At 42.7% G+C, this 22794-nt stretch overlaps 2 protein-coding genes across 2 annotated transcripts in view; both read left to right on the forward strand.

Annotated features, from left to right (window-relative positions):
- The first annotated feature begins 8637 nt into the window (after window positions 1–8637).
- On the forward strand, window positions 8638–13753 carry LOC306794945 (glycylpeptide N-tetradecanoyltransferase 2-like). The gene is made up of 12 exons (XM_079293211.1): window positions 8638–8693; window positions 8790–8892; window positions 9158–9302; window positions 10254–10372; window positions 10509–10600; window positions 11134–11250; window positions 11400–11570; window positions 12184–12292; window positions 12464–12634; window positions 12750–12917; window positions 13088–13225; window positions 13572–13753. Exons 1-12 carry the CDS (start codon window positions 8674–8676, stop codon window positions 13593–13595), a joined length of 1377 nt encoding a protein of 458 aa, XP_079149337.1. The 5' UTR covers window positions 8638–8673; the 3' UTR covers window positions 13596–13753.
- A 1530-nt stretch (window positions 13754–15283) lies between these two features.
- LOC306795137 (supervillin-like) overlaps window positions 15284–22794 on the forward strand; it is a 49270-nt gene continuing 41759 nt past the window's right edge. Inside the window, exon 1 of the mRNA XM_079293516.1 lies at window positions 15284–15595. The gene's annotated coding sequence lies outside the window, so the exon portion shown is untranslated. The remainder of the gene's footprint in view (window positions 15596–22794) is intronic.

Raw genomic sequence — 22794 nt, forward strand, 5'->3', positions numbered from 1 at the left:
AGTAACGGATTGGTGGGATTACAGTCAACTTTTGAAAGAAGAGGATTAATTGTGGTGATCTGTGGGATGATTTCTGAAACTAACACACAGAACCTGGGAATAATAGAGAATAAGAGGAATTTCTTAAGCGTTGCATCTCCTGTCATGATGATTTGTGATGAAATTAGGATGAAATAGTGTCCCAAATGGAGCCAAACTGTTTCCTGAACTAACAGATTGATCTGCCTGACGCTAAGGCTGCTGTCAGAGTGAAAATCGTTTTCCTTCAAGCCTCAACTTTTCTTCTTTAGCATTCCTTAAAAACTGGCTCAGCATCCTGAGTTAGGTCACTAGCTCATTTAAATGGGTTACAAAATGATTCTGGAGATATTGGTGTCAGACAAATTTATTTATAACGTCCTTTTCATGAACAGGCTTGTCACAAAGTTGTTTTTTTTTGCAGAGAACAAAGGATTATAAACGCAGGTTTGCATGAGGAGACAAGAAATAGATCAAAACCCATACAAACAAAGGGATGGCAGGATATTGTTGGCAGCTTTTAGTTCGCACAGTGATTGTATGAAGTAAGTGTTTGTTTTCTTTCCAATTCCATAAAGTACATCGCACACAATCAGCTTGGGAAAGTAATTATAGCCGACAGCCAATAAATGCTAGTAAATTTGACTGGGGTTGTTATGCTTTGTCTACTTCTTCTATACCTAGCATATGGAGGTTGACTTAACGCACAAAATTAGTTTGGCTGCTGAAATAATGGAAGCGACTGATGAAGTTTGGGATGCACAAACCACCGTGGAAAAAATCCAACTGAGGATTTGGTGTCTGCCTGGAATACAATCGAGTAGGGAGTTAATACCGTCGCACAATTAGACACAGCATACACATGCCAGTAGTTTAGTCTCCACTCGCAGTTGACAAATGAAACACAATGAAAAAGTTTCAATGGAGTTTTTAACCCTGAAAACTAAGTGGTGACCCACACAAACTAATGAAAAGGTAAATCACTGTTCTTCCAAAAAAATGTGACAAGAATACTTAGACATTTAGGGAAATATTTCATTTCTTGTCAAGAGTCATATGAGAAGATGGATACCGCTCTCATATCTGTTTGGTTGAATATGAAGCTATAGCTAGCAGCCGGTTAGCTTAGCTTAGCCTCAGGACTGGAAACAATGGGGAAACAGCTAGCATTGCTCTGTCTAAAGGTAACACAATCTACATACCAGCACTTCAGTAACACATTGTGTCTTGTTTGTTTAATCCGCACACAACAACAAACGTTGGTTTTATAGCGGGTTGTGTTCCGCGCCATCTCTTCCTGGAGTCTCAACTGGTTTCCTGACAACCTCGCAGTGACAACAAGATCACAAGACAACGGTTCATAATCTGCTCAAATCGACTGGTAAGAGGATGAATATGTTTCACCTCTGGACAGAGCCAGACTGTCTCCCCTGTTTCCAGTCTTTATGCTAAGCTAAGCTAACTGGCTTCTGGCTGCGTCTTCATATTTACTTGACAGATATGAGAGTGGTATCAATCTTCTCATCCAACTCTTCGCAAGAAAGCAAATAAGTGTATTTCCCCAAATGCCAAACTATACTACAAGTAAAAATGAAAACATTATGTTGAAATGAAATACACTCAAGAGTGACCTTGCAATAAGGAGACAAAAACAGCTTTGTGTTGATCTGCTGGAAGAATTATGAAAAATAAAATATGTCCAGCGTCTTCATTTTCAGACCCATCCCTGAGTGAGTGCATTGAATTGTGCACTGCTTGCTTTTATTACTGAGGTCTGAAACTGACTGAGTGAGCTGATTAACAGGAAAACAGCTGAAAATACATTTTAAACAGTGATGTGTAAATGTGTTTCAAGTGAAATGTGTACTTTGAATCACAGCCAAATGTATATGTATGTACTATACGTGATGAAATATTTAGGATGTTGCTGAGCTCAAAGGAATCACGTCAGTGTCTATACACATTACACACTGAGCTAGTTCCTGGGCTCTTCTTTTGTACTTGACAGGAGTTTGAATGCAACAAAAAGTAAGCCACACATCACAGTAATTTACTGTAAAAACACAGTGGTGCACTCTTATTTTGCTATGATTTATTGTGGCCTCATTCTTGGCAGCGGGTTTTTTTTTTCCGAAAACGATACATGATTGTGTTTTGTAGCTGTCAGAGAGGCAGCACCAGAGGGTTTGAAGTTACGGGCCACGACGTACCCTGTAAGAGAATATGAACACTGAGCGGTTACATCAAGGCTCTGATTCAATGTGCCACAAGTTACCCAGATGGTTCGATGAAATCCCCTGATGCCAAACAACTGGCCTGTCCCAGTTAAATCCTCCTTATTTAGGCAGAAATCAGTCTTTCTTGTTCAGTGCCCATAGTTAATGCCCTACATTTGCATCATTGTGTTAAGCATACTGGTATCCTGTCGTGCGCCTTCTTCCCACAGGGTTGCCAGCTTTCTGACCTTGGTGTTTGTTTTGAATTGGCGCTCTCATCAGGCAGTCGTCTTTCATCTCAATCATTTGATCATTCTATAGGTGAAATGTTACTTAGTCCAAATAGGCATTAAAGCTCTGCCGTGTTTCCAATCATAATTTCCAAATCGGCTTATTTCCTGAATCTCATCATTGGCCCCTAACTGGATAATCTTTATTTTTATTTCATTCTATTTCATGTCAAATGCTAAAATGTGGAATTTACTTGATGCGCAAGAGGTTGATTATATTGAATACCCTGATATTCCATGAAATTGATGCCTTGAATACAAACAAGCCACTCGTACTTAGAAAGGCAATGCATTCACTTATACCATCAATACATACTCAACCCAGACCCCAGCACAGTTAAGCCTAAACCTATCCTTACCAAAAACAACCCAGTTGTTTATAATACTGTATGTGTTTATACTGCAACCTATTGTGGGGCCAAAACAACCCCGAAACTTTAAAAAAGAAGAAAAAGAAAACACTTTCTACACAAATGTTATACATTTAAATATGAAGCAATACATATAGTGTGTGTGTGTGTGTGTGTGTGTGTGTGTGTGTGTGTGTGTGTGTGTGTGTGTGTGTGTGTGTGTGTGTGTGTGTGTGTGTGTGTGTGTGTGTGTGTGTGTGTGTGTGTGTGTGTGTGTGTGTGTGTGTGTGTGTCGTTTTGGTTGGAAGAATCCTTTGTTAGAAGATGATTTGAGTGTATTTTTGAGTTTCATTTTGCAAGAGATTTCTGGAGTTTTGACTAAAAACGGTTTTAGTTTTGTGTTAGGAGTATTGAGAAATTGAGCTACGGTCTCGGGAAACAAGTTTAAACGATTGGAAGAAACTGTAAATGTGAACTTTGTCCATCTTTGTACAGAGTCTATGGTTTATATCTCTCTGTAGCTAAGTCTCCAAACTTTTTAAAGATGTCATGTGTAGGACTTGAGGTTGCAGATTGCAACAAACTGAAACTTCTCCTGTGTGCGTAACATGTAGGAAAACCCAATCTGGCACGGGGAGAAAGTATTGCATGGCGCTCAAGGGGAATGCAAATACTGTCCTATCCACTCATCATGGCCACATAATATCAGCAAACAAGGTCCTGCAGTTGCATGATTTAGGAGCGAGGATCCGCCAATCAGGACAAAACCAAGCTTTTAATTGTCTGAGTTGTTGGTAACATCAAAGTAGCATCTTGGACTCTTTGATGAAAGGGTTTTAATTAGGACCCAGAAAGCCAGGCCTGCAGTAATCCCACAGTCAGGAAAGAGATTGGTGCTGCCTTCTCCAATTTAACCAGACAGTTAGACTCTCAGCTCCGGTTTTATGGCTTATTTTGAAAAAGTTTTTCTACTTTCCAGGAGTTGATCCCAAAGGTTTGTGTCCTCGTAATGTTGCAACATGAAATTTGTTGGTGCCGAAACAACAAAAAGTAAAATGGTTGTATTTTTTTATCAATTTTGTGTGTTCCCAGTCTGTTTGTTTTATCCTCACCCTTGGGGGGGAGGCAGTTAGCCCAGCCTTAGGCCAGACACCGTTTTAGACAGCCCATTCAGGTGAGTGACATGGGTGTGAGGGTGAAGTGTGGGATGGATTGTATAGTTCCTGCCCTGAGACAAGACTGTTTCCACAACCTGTTCGACAAACAAGAACACCGATATTGGAGGATGCCAAATTACATTCAGTTATGGTACTCTTGAACATTCAGTGCTGACATTTTTTTATGGTTGGGGAATAAAACCAATTGATTAAAGACACTCCACCAAGCAGAATTTAACTGACAAAGTATCACGACTAACAATTAACAAAGAATTGATTACTGAGTTCAATCAATTCCTTGGAAAAACACCCAATGCCATCTGATTCTGTTTTAAAAGATGTTATAAACACGTACCTAAACACAAAGTAGCTTTAAGGATAAAAAAGGTCATCGCTATAGTTTTTTTCAAAAGTCTGACACTGGACACAAAATCAGTTTGCAGCATTAAGATCAGATTGCCAACATGTATCTACCCCCACACCTTTACTTTTTGTCATGGTACACACTGTACACACTTTGCTGCAGAGTATCAATGGCATTGGATGTAAATCTTGTGCTGCAGAATCGTCTGACACGTCTCTTTTCATAGAAGGCTGGCTTTTGTTTTTGGGCTTAGTCAGCAAAATACCCCCTTTTTCATATCTCAACTAAAATTGTCCCGTTATACCAGAAACTCTATTTTTGACATCACCTGAAAGGAGATAAGGAGAGGCAGTAGTTGATGAATTTCCTGAACCTTTGGGGGAGCATGTTTACCTTCAATCTATCTGAAAACAATATAAGTGGAAATATGCTACAATATTATCGTAATGAGAATAAACACACAATTATACAAGGATACACTTTTTATTGGGTGCTTTGTGTAAAATACTGACAACTTGGTGTAATTATAAAGCTAAATGCTAAGTGCTAAACGCTAAGTGCTAAATGCTAAGTGTCAAACCGCATGCTCTCAAAGTGAGCTGAAGTAACTTTTGAAAGAAAAAACAGCACATTATTCCACTTACAAACAGATGTTTTTGTTTGTAAGCTATAAAATGCACCCTTTCTAAATTGAATCCACTCAGCTTGACTTGGCAATGCCATTAGCTTTTGGTAGCTAATGTTAGCAAACATTAGACATTGCTGATGAGCATTACTGAGTCAGTTAGCATGACTCTTCTCTGCTTGTGTTATATTACATCAGGTTTTGCCTTTTATCTTTATCCTGTTAAAGTGGCAGTAAAAGAAACAATCAGAGGAAGAAAGAGATGAAACAAACAAACAAGAAAACAGATGTTTAATGGCCTAATCATCCCTATGCACTGATTAGAAATATTTACTATATATATGGAGACCGTGACATATTTTGACATTCACGGCTGTCAAGAAGAATCGAGTTGAGTTTAATGCACAAGTAAAAGAGAATGAGGCAAGGACGCGACAACAGGCTGAAAGAGAAATCTGAGACACAGCGAGTCAGAGAAACTGAAAGACAAGAGGAAGAGGGATGCAGACATTGTTTCCCAGACATTGTTTCCCATTCATCCAATCTCGCAAACAACAGAGTTACAGACACCAAGACAGACGAGGGAGACGGGGAAAGAAGACGAGAAAGCGAAGCAAAGCGAGGAGGATCTTGTTCGGCAGAGAGATCACAGCAATACAGATCTATTTACAGATTAGTAATGGTTCTGACTGCGTGTGTGTGTGTCTGTGTGTGTGTGGTGGTGGTGGTGGGGGGGGGGAACCAGCAGAACACAGTCACAATTACACACACACACACACACACACACCTTTGCCTGGTTATCCTTACATCCCCTGAGCAGAAAGCAACACATTGCCACTTTGCAGTTTGTCACGGATCGGCTTTAATAGTGGTGTATGTCATTATTGCAGGTGTTTTTGCACCATCTATAGGCCTGGGTATGAACATCTGGCATTCATTTTTATTGTAAGCATTTTAGGGATTGAGGCACATACAGTCATTGGAATCACAGAATAATCTGAAACAAGTAAATCTACAAAATGACACGCATGAAATGTGTTGCGGTCGTAAATAAAATGAAGCAATGAGTAACATTCTGTCTGTCTGCCTCCTCTGCCTCTTCAATCTCAATCTGCTCCTCACACCGGGCAATTTAAAGTCCTTTTTTCCCCCTCAAGAATAAGGGTCTCTGTGCATCAGCCAGCTTGGAGCACAAAAAAAATTGAGGGATTAGTTCTGGAGAACACAACAAGGTGCAGCTATACCATCACAGACAACGTCAGAGAAAACCATTAGAAAAAGCATAGAACACTTGATGGCTCCTTCATGTAATGTATACAGCCAGGAGCTTGCCCAGCTCATCCGCTTGTTCATAATGTCCTCTCTTCTTGGGGATGTGGATGTTTTCAATACCTGAAAAATGTTGTATTTTAAGCCATTATTTGCATAAAATAATGGTTTCATGGTCTAAATAACAGTTGTATGTGCTGCTATTCTTGCAAACAAACACATGTCACCAAGCGCATGCTGCTTTTGAACACTTCCATATGTTATGATGTTTGATTAAGAAGTGCATTCGCTCAGCCATATGTGTTTCCAGCTTGTATTTGTCTCAGACAAAGGACTCCGAGCTCTATGCTGGCGGTCATATGAAATGATGAAAAAAGTTCAAATAGACATATAATAATAAGTATCAAATGTCGAGAGCGATCACATTATGTTGACATATGTGTATTTCTGCATGTTCATGCTGCAATTCACAGTATGAATCAGTTTCTCTGACATGACCAGATAGTAAATCTGCTGTCAGCGTGTGGAGCGTGACAGTAATCGCCTCGGGTGGACTCAAATTATTAATACATTCAAAATGAATTCCCTACTCTCACGACAAAATTGATAAATAATTTCTCCACATGCAACAATAAAACTGAGTGACTCCTTCAGTGTCTCAAGAGGGCTCAGCTGTAAGATGACATTTTGACGACCCTTGGGGGGGGGGGGACATTGAGTCTTTTTCAGAAGAAATGAGACGCAGTAAAACAAAACAGAAATGAATGCTAAATATAGAGTGAGACACAAACACACAGGGTATCTGAGGCTGCATCGTCTCACCAGAGACGCGTTGTGTGTTGTTCAGTTGGGACTTTCATTAGCCTTCATCCTCTGCCTTGCTGCCTCCAGGGTGTGCCGCTGAGCCGGCTGCCTCCCCAGTTTGGTCGTCCTGCCTGCGTCTCAAGGCGAGGCGCTTCCTCTCTGTCGCAGTCAAGAAGAGCTGAAACACCTCAAGGGGGAACAAGCGCCTCCGCCCTTTTATTTGTTGTCAATCAGCACGCTATGAGCTTTCCTCAGTACTTATACTGCACAACTTCCACTCCTTCACCCTAAATGGTGACAGGTGTTTTTAGCATACTTCCCTATATTTGCATTTCAGTGGTAAGACAAGAGAAAGGAAGCAGAGACAGAAATAGCTCCAGGCTGCACTTTAGAAATATAAATTTAGATTCGATCAAAGGAGATTGGAGCATTTATAGCACAAATGGTTGTACAGATTTATAATACACAAAGGGCTGAGCACTCGTGAGGATGCTGTAAAGATTGTAAAGCCCCTCAGGACAAATTTGTGATTTCTTATATTGGGCTTTGTAAATGACATGCTCCCCAGATGAATCCAAGCAGCATGCAATAGACTCAACAGGGACTGCAGTAAACCTCTCCTGGGGTATATTTAGGAGAACGTACGTGATGCACAATACAAGGGATGAAGAAAGAGCTGCTTAATAAACAATTAATACAGCAGGCAAAAGCTCCGTGGCTGCTGATGGACTTATTTGGAACTATTTGATATCTTTCTTCATTTCTACAACAAATGTAATGTAGGAATGATATAAAATCTGACTCTAGGATGAGAAGAAGTTAAACGACAGTGTCCTGCCTTCCCCAGAAAAAACATAACACTTAAATTCAACTTTGCTTCACTGGCATAACAAGTTAATATGTGATCCTGATTTCAGTCAAATCTTCTTATCCTGCCTCAGTAATGAATCGAGCTAAGCTCATTCTTTTTTTTCGGAAATGCCTGGATATCTAGAGGCTAAAAGATACTACTTTTAGCCTTATTGCATCTGCAAAAGGAGCCAGTGTGACCAGAGAGCTTGTTGAGTGAGATTTTCTCTGAGAATCAATTAAATGTGACCATTTCTATGATTTCTACTTGATTGTATAGCTTTGTCACTGCAATGTATTTAACAATGAACAACTTGACAAGAAAACTGTGGTCAAATTGCAGTGTGAAGATACTGTGCATTATACTGAACACAGGCAAAGATGATCAAGTATATAAGAGATACAAAGTGTTGACTTTTAAGTGGAAGACTGTATGGGAACTCTGCAATCAGACAATTTCAGCCAATTAAATTTGCAGCCGGGATCAAGCTGCTAGAAGCTTTAATCTGCCGCAGTGCTCTATCCAGCAGCTGTCTGACATATCAAGACCGTGAGAAGTTTATTTAATTGTTAGTATTGTTATCTATCAACTGGGTGGGAGTGGGGTTGGGTGACTGAGGCGGTCGCTCTCCTCCCATCGCTGCTCGCCAAGATAAGAGCTGAAAAACCACAAATGTGTTAGAAAACACCCCGAATTCACCCTCAGCGTCAAGGACTCGCACTTGTTCACAATGACGGATTCAAACTTGCTGTAAGTACGGCAGCGTTTTCAACTCTCTGCTTCTTCAGTTCGTAAAAATCCCCTTTACAATATACAAGAACGTCAATGCGTGAAAATGTGTTTTAGTGATAAGATGCTGACAGAGGAGGAGAGTCTAAAAGGGAGCAAAAAGAAGCAGAAGAAAGAAGAGGCCTGGAAACCACAGGGACCCAGGGATCCATTTGCTATGGTTCGTGTCTTCCTGAGCGTGTGAGTGCACACGTGCAGTGATGTATGTGTGCTGGTTTGTGTTTGTTGCAATGTGAATACTCTTAAACTCGCCCGTGGATGTCCTGTATGCCCATCGCACATGAAACAGGAAAATGTGTCTTTTGAAATCACCGATTTTGGCTGTAGGAATCAATTTGAGTTATGCTGCTGTGTGACGGTCAAACGGTCAATCTTCGTGGGAGAGATGATGGTAACTTGTCCTTGCTGGTCTTGTTCTGCCCTAGCTGGACTCTCTTCCAGAAGCGAAGCAGCAGGAGATCCAGAGAGCCCTCCACCTCTTCTCCTTAGGCCCAAGTCTGCCGAAGACCCTGCAGCAGGCCAAATCACACACTTACCGTTTCTGGGACACACAGCCTGTCCCCAAACTGGGTAGGACGTGATTCCTGTTCCAGCGAATATTTGTTGAAAAACAAAAGCATTTGCTCAAACTTATACTAAAGCAAAAGTTTGACATTTGTAGGGTATAACCTTTTTGCTGGAGATTAGATGAGAAATCAGATACCATTCGTCCGTTAAATATAAGGCCATAGCCAGCAGGCGGTTAGCTTAGCTTAGCATAAAGACTGGAACCGGGATAAACAGCTAGCCTGGCTCAGTCCAACGGTAAAAAACCCATCTACCAGCACCTCTAAAGAAATAGTCAAGAAATAGTTACCCTCTGTAAAATGGCATATTATCATGATTACTCTTCGCTTTTCTAGTTAGTTGATTGGTGAGCTTTAGAGCTGCTGGTATGGATTGCGTTACCTTGGACAGGCTTGCTGTTTGAGAGTGGTACGAATCTTCTCATCTAACTCATGCGTGCATATTTACCAAAATGCTGAACTGTTCCTTTAAATACAAAACCATGTGCCACTCACTGTGCAGAAAGTCAAGAGTATTGCAAATCCTTCTTTTGATCATTCTAAAACCGTCATTGTCATCAACATTCAAACTACTTCTATCGTTTTATTGGCACGCTCCTACGTTTCACAGCACATCACCACCAGGCTCTGTGGGCAGACGTGTGATCATATTCACCCTGGTTGTGCATGTGTGTACGGCACTTGAGGGTATTACACTGGCAGAAAACATGACACAAAAAAATCATCAAAACATTGCTCGGGATACCTATAACTCCACTGGTGATTACAGCCTCTATACCACTGAACTCATTTCATGGATTTGAAATAGATGAATGGTAAGAAGAAGAAAAAGCCCTCTAATCCTATTTAGTATTGTCATTAAAAAAACATAACCATAAGTCCATAAATCATTCGCTATAATTACAACATTGAGAATTAAGTTACCTCATTTAATTCTTTATATTTGTGGCGCCAGGTGACAGTTTTGTGACTCATGGCCCAATCGTAGAAGGTGAAGCCAGTGTCCGTGAGGAGCCCTACTCTCTACCTTCAGGTTTCTCCTGGGACACTCTGGACCTGAGCAGCCCTACTGTGGTAAGTTACTTCCTGTAAGTTACTCTATGTGGTTAGAAACATGCATCCCTTTCAGAGGTCAGGAGCGGTGCTTTTATTGGTGTGAATCTAAAGAAATGTTGACTCACATTCTGCACGTTTACATCCATCATTGCAGTTGAGAGAGCTTTGCACTCTGCTCAGCGACAACTACATGGAAGAGGATGACAACACCATCAGGTGTGAGTTCTCGCTGGAGTATCTGCAATGGTAAGCTTCAAGCATGCGCATTTAGTCACTTTTGGTTCCAGCAAAACTTGCTGAAAACATGTTCCCCCCCTCCCGTCTGGCAAAACTGCTCTGTACGACTGCAACACAACAATTTGAGCTTCTGAGTTGCACTGAAGGAACGATGGTGTTGAGAGTCTGAAAACGATGACATCATTTCTCCCAGTCGACTTTCCAGCCTGAGCCTCCGACAAACCGTTATCAGTGACAAGCCGGCTATACTCTAATCGCTTCACTTCACTTTTGCTGCTTTCCTTTGTGATCTGCATAAACGGTATACTGCAGGGAACAAAACAAAGAAAATGTACTTAGTTACGAATAATTAACATTAGCATTCCAGGAACTGGCACATGTCTTTGGCCCTGAGGTTAAAGAAAGCCGCTGTATTTATTCAGCTGAGTCATCTCATGCTCAATACTTTTACCATAAAATGTCCTTAATCAGAGTTAATTGAACTACCGCTGCATGTACTCACAGAGCCATATTGCAGACAATGTCTCTCTCTTCCTCTTAAGGGCTTTACGACCTCCTAACTGGCTGCCCCAGTGGAACTGTGGTGTGCGAGTACACACCAATAACAAGTTAGTCGGCTTCATCGCCGCTCTTCCTGCAGAGGTCCGCGTGTATGAGACGTGAGTTGCTCATGAATGTATGCAAAGATGTGTGTTTGTGTGAACTCTGGTGAGCCGTATTAGCATTCAGAGCACTTGCCAACAAAACTGTAGCAATTTGACTTTCGAGTGTCTCGAAGCAAATGCTCAGAAGACGTGCTCTCCTGCAGGGACAAGCGGATGGCACAGGTCAAACTCCTGTGTGTTCATAAGAAGCTGCGCCTCAAGCGGATGACTCCAGTCCTGATCCGAGAGCTCACCAGACGGGTCAACCGGCAGGGCCTCCACCAGGCTGTCTACACAGCTGGCATAGTGCTGCCCACACCGCTAAGCTCCTGCAGGTAGTAGACAGGGTCGATTCACATTTGTTTCAAAGGCAAAGTGAAGCCACAATTAGCACTGTTAAAGCCCCTGAAGAATGTCGATACTGTGATATGAGGGATGGGTTTTGCCTTGAACACAAAATGTTCTGCCAAAGTCACGAGAATTGTGATCATTTGACATTGCAGATTTCTGTTCTTGTCTTTGCTTTGTTCACTCGTTTGAAGCAGCAGATTGCATTTGGAGGAAGGGGAGAAAGGTGACAAGTCACAGTTTATCAAATCTGATCAAACCACAGCCGCCCAGTCCTGGTGAAGCAGATGAGCTGAGTTTTTGAGTGAAACCCAAAATTGTACTTGGCATTAATGGCTTATTTAGTCAAGAATGTGTCATGTTATGGATAAATACATTGCCAGGGTCTTTAACAGCGTGAAGATTTACATAAAACATCAAACTCACTCTCGTTCCTCTAACTAGCAAACATGCAGTCTTTGTTTTTTAGTCCAGGTCTAATGCTGTTTCTCCACAACAAGTATGTCACAATGGGGAGTAGATGTCATCTTTGATATTTACCTTATGAAGCAACGTTCCACCTTCAGTGTCCCTACCAAATAAACAAACTAAATATTTTAGGTACTGGCATCGCCCTCTGAATCCCCGAAAGCTGACCGAGGTGAGCTACCCGGGTCTGAGACAGAACATGAATCTGCAGAGAGCTCTCAAATTCTACCGTCTGCCTGAGGTTAGTTTGTGCTGCCACCTAGAGACTACAAGCCATTAGTGCCATTGCAGTGTGACATTGACCTGCCATCACGCAGTCTCTTCAACTGACTCACCAAAAGGGTGCATGCAAAATGCTTAAAGATGCAGGCAACTCTATGGCGCTGACTGAACATGTTTTTGTCTCTCCCAGGTGACAAAGACTCCAGGTCTGCGCCCTCTGACTAAAGAAGATGTGGTGGGGTTACACGCACTACTGCAGGCAAACCTCAGCAAGTTTCACCTCAGCTCCAGGTTGTCTCTGCAGGAAGTAGAGCACTGGCTGCTACCCAGAGAGAACGTGATTGACACCTATGTAGTAGAGGTCTGGCCTGACAATTTGTGATGTTGATTTAGAGCGGTCCTCACCCTTTTGTGTGCAATTTAAAGCTCATTATGCTGCAGTATAGTTAAGAGTGTGTTCCCTTCCTCACATGCAGGGTGATGCTGGCACACTGACCGACGTGGTGAGTTTCTACGGCGTCTCCTCCAGGGTGCTGAATCACCCAGTCCACACTGGCCTGAGAGCAGCTCGTCTCCTTTACGTTGCCGGCACCGCCGCAGACCCAGTCGACCTCATGGAGGACGCACTGGTCTTGGCTAAATCTGTGAGTGCCATTGAAAAAGTGCACAAGGCTTTCCCTCCAAACTACAAACGTGCAGTTAAATGATCAATGTACTCAAAAGTATCTGTAGAATAAAATTTGAAGGGTAATATGTGTCTTTTTTCATGAGTAGATTTGATAACAAAATAAATGCTCCCTTTCCTCACTGACAGAAAGGTTTTGACGTCTTCTCCGCTCTCGACGTGATGGATAACAAGAGCTTTCTGGATAACCTCAAGTTCAGCGTCATGGACAAGAGTCTTCATTACTACCTGTACAACTGGATGTGTCCTAATATGAGCCCAGAAGAGGTAATGAACACTGTAATATCTCCTCCTGCCAAGACACGTCACTGTTATTCTGTGTATTCTAAGCCCAAAGTCGGGGCCTATAATATACATTGGAAAATTCTAATACACACATTGAATCATTGGTCATTCAAGCCGTTAGGGGGGAGGGGGGGTAAACTAAAACACATATCTAACTACCTTGCCAAAACTTGTTTCGGCCAAAACTGTTTGTATGTGCCTAGATTCATGATATACGTTTCCTTTTTTTTGACACACAATAAAGCAGGTGGAAATGATGTCAATATAGCAGAGAAATCACTCTGACATGTTTGACAGCTGCCAGCAGTAATGGCTGTATGTTTTACAGGTGGGCTTGATGTTCCCCAACTAACCTAAGAGGTGGTGGAGCGGTGAAGGTGGAGAGACCATCGTGGTTGGCAGCACAGTGGGCATCAAACGTCATCACCACCAGCATGAATTCAGATTAAAAAAATACATATAAAAATGACAATCTGTAAAACAGCACACTCACAAATCAATGAAAGAAATAAAGGCACATTCCATTTGTAAATACATTCTCTGGATGTCAGTTAATTCATTCAGCGTTTCTGCTACAGGAAATTATTGTTTTTGGCATGATGGAGAATAACCGTGTGTGTGTGTGTGTGTGTGTGTGTGTGTGTCTTTGGGTATTTCAACAGGCATTTTACATAACCTCTGGTGACATTAGATGGATTATCGAGTGAATAGCGACATTATTTTCACAGAAACAAGTTGCTGCTGAGTCCAATATTTATTCATGCCGCATACATTAAATGAAAGCAAAAAACCTCAGAGACGGAAATCTGTAAACCTTCGGACTTAAAGGTTCATCAATCATATAAACCCCACTAGCAGCTCTGTGAGGCTGTACGGAGACACAGTGGTGCAGTGAGCCGCACGCTAACATCAGCAATGTTCAAGTAGCAATATAATGGACCACAGTCACCATATTAGCGTTAGCATGCTAACACTTGCTGATTAACAAAAAGTACAGCTGAGGCTGATAAATGCTGGCACATGGTGGACTTGTGGGTAAAGATGGTGATTACTTTCCGGCTCCATATGAATCCCAGTTGTTTCGCCAGTATTGGCAGACCCAAACCAAAAGATCTAATGCTCATGTCCACCGTGAACCCTTTCTTTTTGCAAAATAACTCCAAATGACTTATGACGGACAGCACAGCACATTAAAAAAAGGTATAGGTTACCATGACCAAGGTTATCATTGACAAGTACATGAAACAATATGTGTAACCAACTATCAAGAGGAAGAAGTGTTAAAAGTAGCAGGAGCAGGAGGATCCTCCCAGGCTAAGGCCCCAATGTCCCAAAATCCTAAAGACGCCCCTGTTTTAGACCATGCAACATCCCCTGATAACTCGCTATAAGCACGAGGTGCCCACAATGTCTAATTATGAACAGCAGGGTGCACTGCAACATTAACATTACAGTGAGCCTTTTATTGTGAGCAACTATTTGGGAGTGCAGATGCAGACATCGTCTGCTTCGCATTTTATTGTTGAATGCGTAAGAAAAACAGGGTTTTTTTTCCTCATCGATGCATTTTGTTTGAGAAATATTAGATCGGTTTTTTTTTTTGGGCCCCTCCCAATCAAGCAAATGAAATAATCTGGCAAATTGAGAAGAGAATAAATATTAAATCACTTTTATATGGGCTGCAAACTAATCAAGTACACATGGCATCAATTTAAGGGTCACAAACCAAAACTTCAGCTTTTTAAATCTTTTTTAACTAATTCTATTTAAAAGCACATTTTTGTTTTGGGTTTAAAGCAGCTGAAACAATAAATACTTATTGTAAAAATGTGTCTTGGGTGAATGCAATCTGTCAGTGGTCACCTTCCACTTAAAAACACGCACAAATGTTGCAAACAAGTAATTTGGAGCCTGCATTTATCAGGGGTCCGTGAATGCATCACCGTGCTGAGTTTGGGCCAATCAGAGGCGAGAAGGCATTTTGAGTTTGAAGTAAGTTGACCGGACCTGACAGCGACCTTCACTGCCGCCTCTGCACCCTGCCCGGGCAGGACAGAGCCGCGTCGTCCCTTAGCTTCGGTGCAGGATGAGCAGAGGAAGCCAAACTGTTTCATAAAGAAGAAAAGTTGTTTTCCTCTACTTTTTCCTTTCATCTGCGTCGAGGACTCGCTCTCGTCGGCTGAACGTCAGTCCAGTAACGTGCTGAACTCTTCAACATTAGCATTGTAGCGTTAACGTGCAGCAGTGTGGTGTTTTGATTGAACAGCGGTCTTTTTCGAGGGTCCCAACAGACACATCTCCGTGGGTGTCGCGTGTGTTGACGCCCGAGCAGACCCCCGTAAAGGACCGCAGGTATGTTACTCACAGCATCGAGTGGCAGTTTGTGTTGTAACGTTGTAATGAGTGTGTTGCTGCAGTAGGCTACTACCGAGGCACTACCACAGCTTCCTCTAACCGATCTTAAGTCATTTACAGCTGTTTCAGCAAATGCACGGATGTGACAGTCACATATTACGGTACGAAATGTCACATTCAAGGATATGATGCGTGTTATGTTGTCACACTCACACACTCCCAACAGCTGCCATTGCGTTTGTCAGTGTAGGTTCCTTCCTTCATCGACAATAGACGCTGGAGGGAATGCTTTTTTTAAAGCGCATTGCTTTTTAATATTTCACTTGAAAACCCATACTTTCTATTTCCACCGTTATGTTGAGGCGCGTGCATTACTGCATCGAAGAGAACACCGCCTCAAATCAGTCCATTGAATTGCATTTAGGGTTGAGTTCTGCAAAACCACCTAACGCGATAAGAGAGCGTGAGACTTGAAACTGTCTGAACTCTTCTGTGGTGACCAGGCTGACAGTATACTGTCACTACGAACTAGATTATGTAACTTGGCACAACAAGGTTTGGAATCATGGTCATGTTTATCTGTGTCAGACTGCCACGGCTATGCATAACCTGCAAGCTGCCCTGGGTAATGCTGCTGCTGGGTGTACTTTTGAGATGGATGAGACCGGTTTGGTTTCCTTCCATATGGCGACTTGTAGCCTCTGTGAAGTGCAGCCTTTGTTTATTCGGTGTGCATTTCAAACACCAGTCTTTTTCCTCTGACTTTTAACCGGGCCTGCCTCTTATTATTTGTCACCAGGCTGTGAATTCTAAAGGTTTACCTTCAAAATGAATTCATTAAAGTGAGATAAATAAGATCCCCCGGAGTTCATTAGTCTGTATCTTCTAAATGTGCTGTGTAAAAGTGCTATCAATCGTTGAAAGAGTTTGTTTTGTTCCTTGAATGGTGAATAGAGGGAAACCAATTGAAGCTTCGTATCCGACGGCGATGGTATTTGAAGCTTGCCAGGTTGTAATTTTCCCTCTGTGTGGCATCTCAGTGGCTTGTGTCACAACAGGTTTACCGAGACCTTCCTCCGCCAGCTGGTGTTGAGCAAGAGCGAGAAAGAAAGCGAATGCATGCCTCGATAAGAGATACTGTGTTTGTGTGCCGGGCACAGAGCAAGACTGCACATGCTTGCTGTACTTAAAAAAAAACAACAACTAATTAACAACAGAGCTGCTTAGTGTTACTGATGCTGTGTTGAGAAAAAAAAGGAAGTTGATAGCCAGCCTGTGCATACTTTTAACGCCTGGAGCAAAAACTTGTCCGAGCAGGGAGTGGCCCTTGTCGTGCTTGCATCATTCTGCTGCTCCTTACCTGCCTCCTCAGTGGACCGTGTAAAGACCCCAAACAAAGAGACAGATCCTCCATTGTTGTTCAGCAGAAGTGTGTGTGTGTTATGTGGTTGTGGTTTGGTTTTAGCATTCACCTGAACGCCTCGTGTCAGGCGTTGCGTTGCCCCTTGCAGGGATCTTGTTGCTCAACAATGGAAAGAGGGAGTTCGGAGGGTGGATGAGGGTTCCTGCTGCAGAGACTTGCCTTGTTCTATGCTGTAACATCAACTTGTTATTCCTTAGTTTTTTTTCTTTAGAACAAGTCTTCAAGAGTGAAACTATCCACTTTCAATTCCTGAATCATAAGATAATAATAATAAGAGCTATAGCGGGGAATGCATGGGTTTGAATGATCGTGTTGTTGTTGTTTTTTTAGCTTCTCTTGAAGCTTCAGATCAGTTAATGGCCTCTCACTGGGCTTTTATTTTGTAGGTTCCTGCTGCTGTTTTGCCAACCTTCCGTCATGAAGGTGCGAGTTCCAGATTTCTGTCCGGTGCACTGAGTGAGTGTGCCTCCCACAGAGGATTGCTTAGCTGAAAAGTAATTGAAGGGATGTAAACAACCCTCTTGTTAAATTAGGTTTGTGAATTGGATTTAAATGGCTAATTAAGGTTTTTTTTAACAAGGATTGAAGAGGGAAAGACACAAAATAGTACACTTGTGCGCCCATATCGCCTCAGTTTAGTACAAAATGAGCAAAGTTTTACTTTTATATCTATTTTGGACCGGCAGTGTGATGCTTTGATTGCTGTCCTACTTATAGAAGAATGTGCCTCTTGTCAGTTCATTGGAACTTGTCACATCATACATTTCTGCACATGCAACTGTTGCTACAGAACCAAAACAACCAGACACGAGAGCAGTTATCTCTCCACAGGCCGTCAACCTGACGGACACTGAACATTAGTCATTGTCACCTCGTCACTGTCAACAACCATTCAACACCAAGTATCCACAGCTGTCATTACAGATTACAATTTTACAGTTTTTAACATACATATCATCCGGCACCGTCAATATAAATCCTACACACTGTCTGTACAGTAAAGAGGCATCATAACATGTGCATACTGTACATAATCATCCATTCAGTGTTTGTTTTTTGTACAACTTACAGAACACTTGAGACATTACTTTTTTTTAAAGTGTATTGTTGTTCATTGGTGCTTTTTTTGTGGACTATATAAATTCTTGTCACTACTTGTTCATAGCAGTCCTGTCTGTTCTTTACCTTTTATCAGTCCAGCATTGTTGTCCTTGTCCCTGGCTGTTCATTCTATTTCTGTTTAAGTACGATGACAGAGATGCAAAAACACAGATTCAAATTCAAACAGAGAGCGAAGGAGCACAAGGCTTCTCCGTGTTTTATTTTTCATTTACAATTTTGTTTTCGTAATAAAACCACTCGGGAATGATGTGCAAGATGTCTTGCACAAGTCAGTGATGCATGAACTTTTTGAAGTCGCTCTTTCACATGGTCAGTCAGATAGCATTTGAACTGAGCATTTTGAGTCTTAAGCCTCCTCTACATGTGCTACTCAACAGTTAAATAACAGGCAGCAGATGAAGTGCAAAACTTGGCTGCAACAAGGCCAGGATCCACTCAGCCCGTCTCTCCCCCTCCCTCCGGTCTGACCCACGCGCTCTCCTCTGAAGGGTTTGATGTCGGCTGCACAGCCAAGAGATTCTGCAGCACAAATATTTATATAACGCAGAAAGGGTTGTGACAAAGTGAGCACGAGGAACTCCACCGGCGAGAGCGCTCGAGGGTTACCCCCGGGCTAATCTCCACTAAGACATATTTATAAACCTAGCTAGCAGTTAGCGTGGACCGCTTCCAGCTTCGTCACCAAGACGCTAACTGTATTTGTTCAGCGACTGCACAGCCGAGGCCCACTTCAATGACGTCGTTAACCCAGTGTAATATTAGCATGGCACATAAACATATGGTTGTACTTCAGACTTTCATTTGATTTGCGCTCGCATAATAGTTTCCATGTGTAGGGGCAGCGGCAGCAGCATGCTTCTCTCTGTGCTACATCTCACGTTTGTTTTAGCTCCGTGCCAGAGCTCAGAATTTCATCCGACACCCCCGTCAACTGAAAATAAAGCCGTAGAATAAATAGTGTTTTGAATCTATGTTCAAAACTGAGTTTATGGGCAACCTTTTCTGTGCATGTCAACCAGTCTTGTGTTCGAGAGTGACAGAAGTTGCCACGTAGCATTCATTAATAAAACGCACACAAGCAAATGTATCTGTTTATCTGTTAGCAGTATTATACTGTAATCTACAACAACAGTGTAATACTGTAAACATTAATACAGTACTGTGCTGTATAGAACAGCCATTAAACTGTTATTTTAGTGTTCCTACTGTAATCTGAAACGACAGCGTAATACTGTAAAATGTATTAAAGTACTGTAGAATGTGATATGTTCAGTATAACACTGCTAGAAGCTAATCATTTAGGCCTCCAATGGCCACCTTTTCACTTAAAAGGCTTTAGTTGGCATTACATGGTTTACACCACTACTGTTTAATACTCCATCTCCCAGCCATAGAGACCCATCCCCCCCTGCAAGGACCCCTTTAACCCCTCCACCCCCTGCTCAGTGGCATTCCAGCTGGCCAGATGGTGTCTGCTGTGCACAGCGGACACCAGAGAGAGAGAGCGAGAGAGAGAAACCCCACCAGCAGGATTCACCGGATGAGACATTCCACCCCACTGACCCCCCCCCCCCCCCTCACCCTGCCTCACCCTGCCTCACCCCGCCCCTAATGTCGCCCTCTCTGTTCAGTGTTGTCTGTAGCCCACAGGCGGGCCACTCCGGGGATGAAGTCCATGTTGATAAGTTGTTGACAAGCGGGAAAATCGCATTAGATGGTTTCAATGGAGAAACTGTAGAGCGTGACAGAAGAAATCCCTCATTTCTGTGTTCAGGCTGGAACTCAAAGCACCGTCACAAGATCTATGTAAATACCTTATCATGAGTGGAGTGATTGTTGTCATGCATTTTTAATCAGGAACTAGAAATGCTGGAAGTACACAGAGAAGAGGAAACATGTATTGAACAAAACATCAGTTCTACTCAAAGTAACTGTGCCTCCAATAGTTGAAACGGCTTTGATTGAGTGTGTGACGATTGTCTCGGTCAGTTTGTACATTCTTTCACACCTTCAGTCAAAACTTGGCAAATGTGATGCCCTCGCAGTGTTGCTTGAGTGAGGCAATGCTTTCTGTATGTGAGAGTGCAACAAAGGGTAGCAAGCGGTGTGGGGGTAGGTGCTTTAACTTCAGCTACTACAGTACATCTGTCCCATTTAAAAAAAGAAAACTGTGTGGGTGTTAGTTTCTGGCCCGCATTAACTCCAACGTAGCACACCGTGTTGTGTATGTGCGAGTATGCGTGCATACATGATCCACTAGCAAGATAAAGCCCCATAAACCCCACCCTTCCCTTCCCTCTCCACACTCCAGCTCCCATGATTGCAGCCTTGTTGTGTGTGTGTGTGTGTGTGTGTGTGTGTGTGTGTGTGTGTGTGTGTGTGTGTGTGTGTGTGTGTGTGTGTGTGTGTGTGTATTTCTGTGCGAGTTTGCTTGTTTGCCTTCCCATACGTCACATTTTAATGGCTCCTTTGAATGTGGTCAACAGAGAGCCGGAAGGCTTGGACAAAGAGCTAGCCTGTAAAAAAAAAAAAATGCAAAATAGAGGAAAACACAGATGCTCCTCTCTGTTGAATGTCATTGCTTTATTGCGTTTGGATGACGTGCGCTGCCGTTGTACCCCCATGACAAAGATCTCGAGGAGGGGAAAGCTGCACACTTTCTTTGCCCGGTGACAATGGTAGCTCCGCCTCGAGCAGGTCAGTACAGTTTTTATAGTGTCGGTTACTTAGGCAGAGCAGAGCGCAGGCATGAGTACCCAGGGGGTTGTTATGTCAACTGCCTCTCGGGTGACTGGCTACAGGCAGCAGGACTTCTGGTAAAAGGGATTTGAGGGAGCTTGTGTCTGTGTGAGACAGAGAGGGGAGGGAGGGGAGGGAGAGGGAGAGATGGATTAGTCTCAGGCCCAGGCATTTGCCCCATCCTCCTCCTCCTCCTCCTCCTCCTCCTCCTCCTCCTCCTCCTCCTCCTCCTCCTCCTCCTCAGCAGCAGATCTTGTCCTCCCTCCACCCCCGTACCACCAGACTGGGGCCCCTTGGCACCCCGGAGACACTCGCCCCACAAAGCGATCACATCCGCCCCCACTAACGCCCATTCTCTCCTCAATCCTTTCCATCTTCTTTCCTCCTCTGATCTCTGCAGTTATATTCATTCTCTTTGTTGTACCCCCACCTTCTCTTTCCTTCCTTGTTTTTGTCCTCCATCCTTCTAGATAGATAGATAGATAGATAGATAGATAGATGTGTACTTTATTTAAATTTGTAAAAAAAAGATTCTCCACCCTGCATCCTTTATCAAAGTGCTTCCAAAACCTTTTTTCTGGGGACCCGCTTTTTAGGAATGACAAATTATCGCGACACAATCATCTCTGTATCCCGAGAAGAGCGAATTTGTGCGTACATTTTTATTTATTCTTCACCATTTTTACTGCCATTTCTGCATCGCCTTAAATGATCTTGAACAGGTAAACCAGACATTTTGAACAGACATATGTTTGATAAATCACAACTTTGTATTTTGCATGTGTTATTGAAAACATACACGTAAATACTTGATAAAATTAGACCAAATAAATGCATTTAGGCGGAGCTAACATGCTCTTGTTGTCAGTAAAACAAAGAGAAAGTACGCTAGTAAAGTACGTGATTTACAAGATGGAGTTATTGGATTTGGGGACTGAGGACCTCTCTGCTGTCAGTGATTGGTCACATGACCTGGTTGCAGTCAAACACCACCCATGCACACAAACATGCAACATTTTTACAGTGGCCAACATTGGTACTAAGATTTGGAATAGTTCGTGAAGCATATTATGTGAGCACACATCAAAGCAAGGTAAACAATACTTTTGAAGGTCACTCCTATTTCCTCTGCATTGAAGACATGCTTCCATCTTTTGTTTTTGCTCCTTTCATGAGCCCTGGCCGTGGCTGAAACCTCCCCAGAGCTGCACCGGTTGACAAACGTTTCTTAAAAAGGCACCGCCAGTCTGTCTTTGCAATCCAAGTACTGGCACCTGGTTTTCTCAGTGGAGCAAAGTTCCTACTCTCCACCCTCTTCCCTTTCGAATGGCCGTGTTTTAAAAAAAAATTTGGAGCCGCCTTGTGTCTTTAACCACCTCCTCTGTCTTTTTTTTTTTTCTACGGCGAAGGAAAGTCTCGCTGATGTTTGCAGTAACTTTATGTGGATTCCTGAAGGTCTACGGTGGCAACGTGTCTTTGCACAAAGCGTTGCTGCTGAACAGATACCTTGGGTGGCGTGAGCGCAGCTCTACAGAGGCGTACATTTTAAACACAGCTGTCACGATGCAAGCAGCTCCAGGTGTAAATCTCTGTGGGGATTACTCAAGAGTTTCAAGGTAAGATACTACAAACATTGGGTAATTCAGTAGAGTTCAACTGACACACGATTGAAATATTTGGCCAAAGAGGTGACCAGGTCGTCTCTTTGTCTATTCAAGCTTCTCTTGAAGAGGAAGCCCGTGACTTTTTTTTATACAGTCAAATCCCCTACTTTCAATTCAAATCCACTGTTTATGCCTAGGGTGTAGCCTGCATTCCTGCTCTGTCCTCTTGTGTGGACATGTGAATTGTGAAAAGATACACAGGCCGGTGAGCTACAGGTCAGCGGTTTGCCTCTGAGGCCAGCTTTCTG

The sequence above is a fragment of the Melanostigma gelatinosum genome, assembly GCF_949748355.1.
Source record: "Melanostigma gelatinosum genome assembly, chromosome: 21".
NCBI classification, from domain to species: Eukaryota; Metazoa; Chordata; class Actinopteri; order Perciformes; family Zoarcidae; genus Melanostigma; species Melanostigma gelatinosum.

Bases quoted from the DNA above. Each gene is read 5' to 3' on its own strand.
- LOC306794945 (XM_079293211.1), top strand. From the start codon at position 8,674: ATGACGGATTCAAACTTGCT. The intron at 12,635-12,749 runs GTCTGGCCTGAC...CCTCACATGCAG, and splicing joins TTGACACCTATGTAGTAGAG to GGTGATGCTGGCACACTGAC. The intron at 13,226-13,571 runs GTAATGAACACT...TATGTTTTACAG, and splicing joins CTAATATGAGCCCAGAAGAG to GTGGGCTTGATGTTCCCCAA.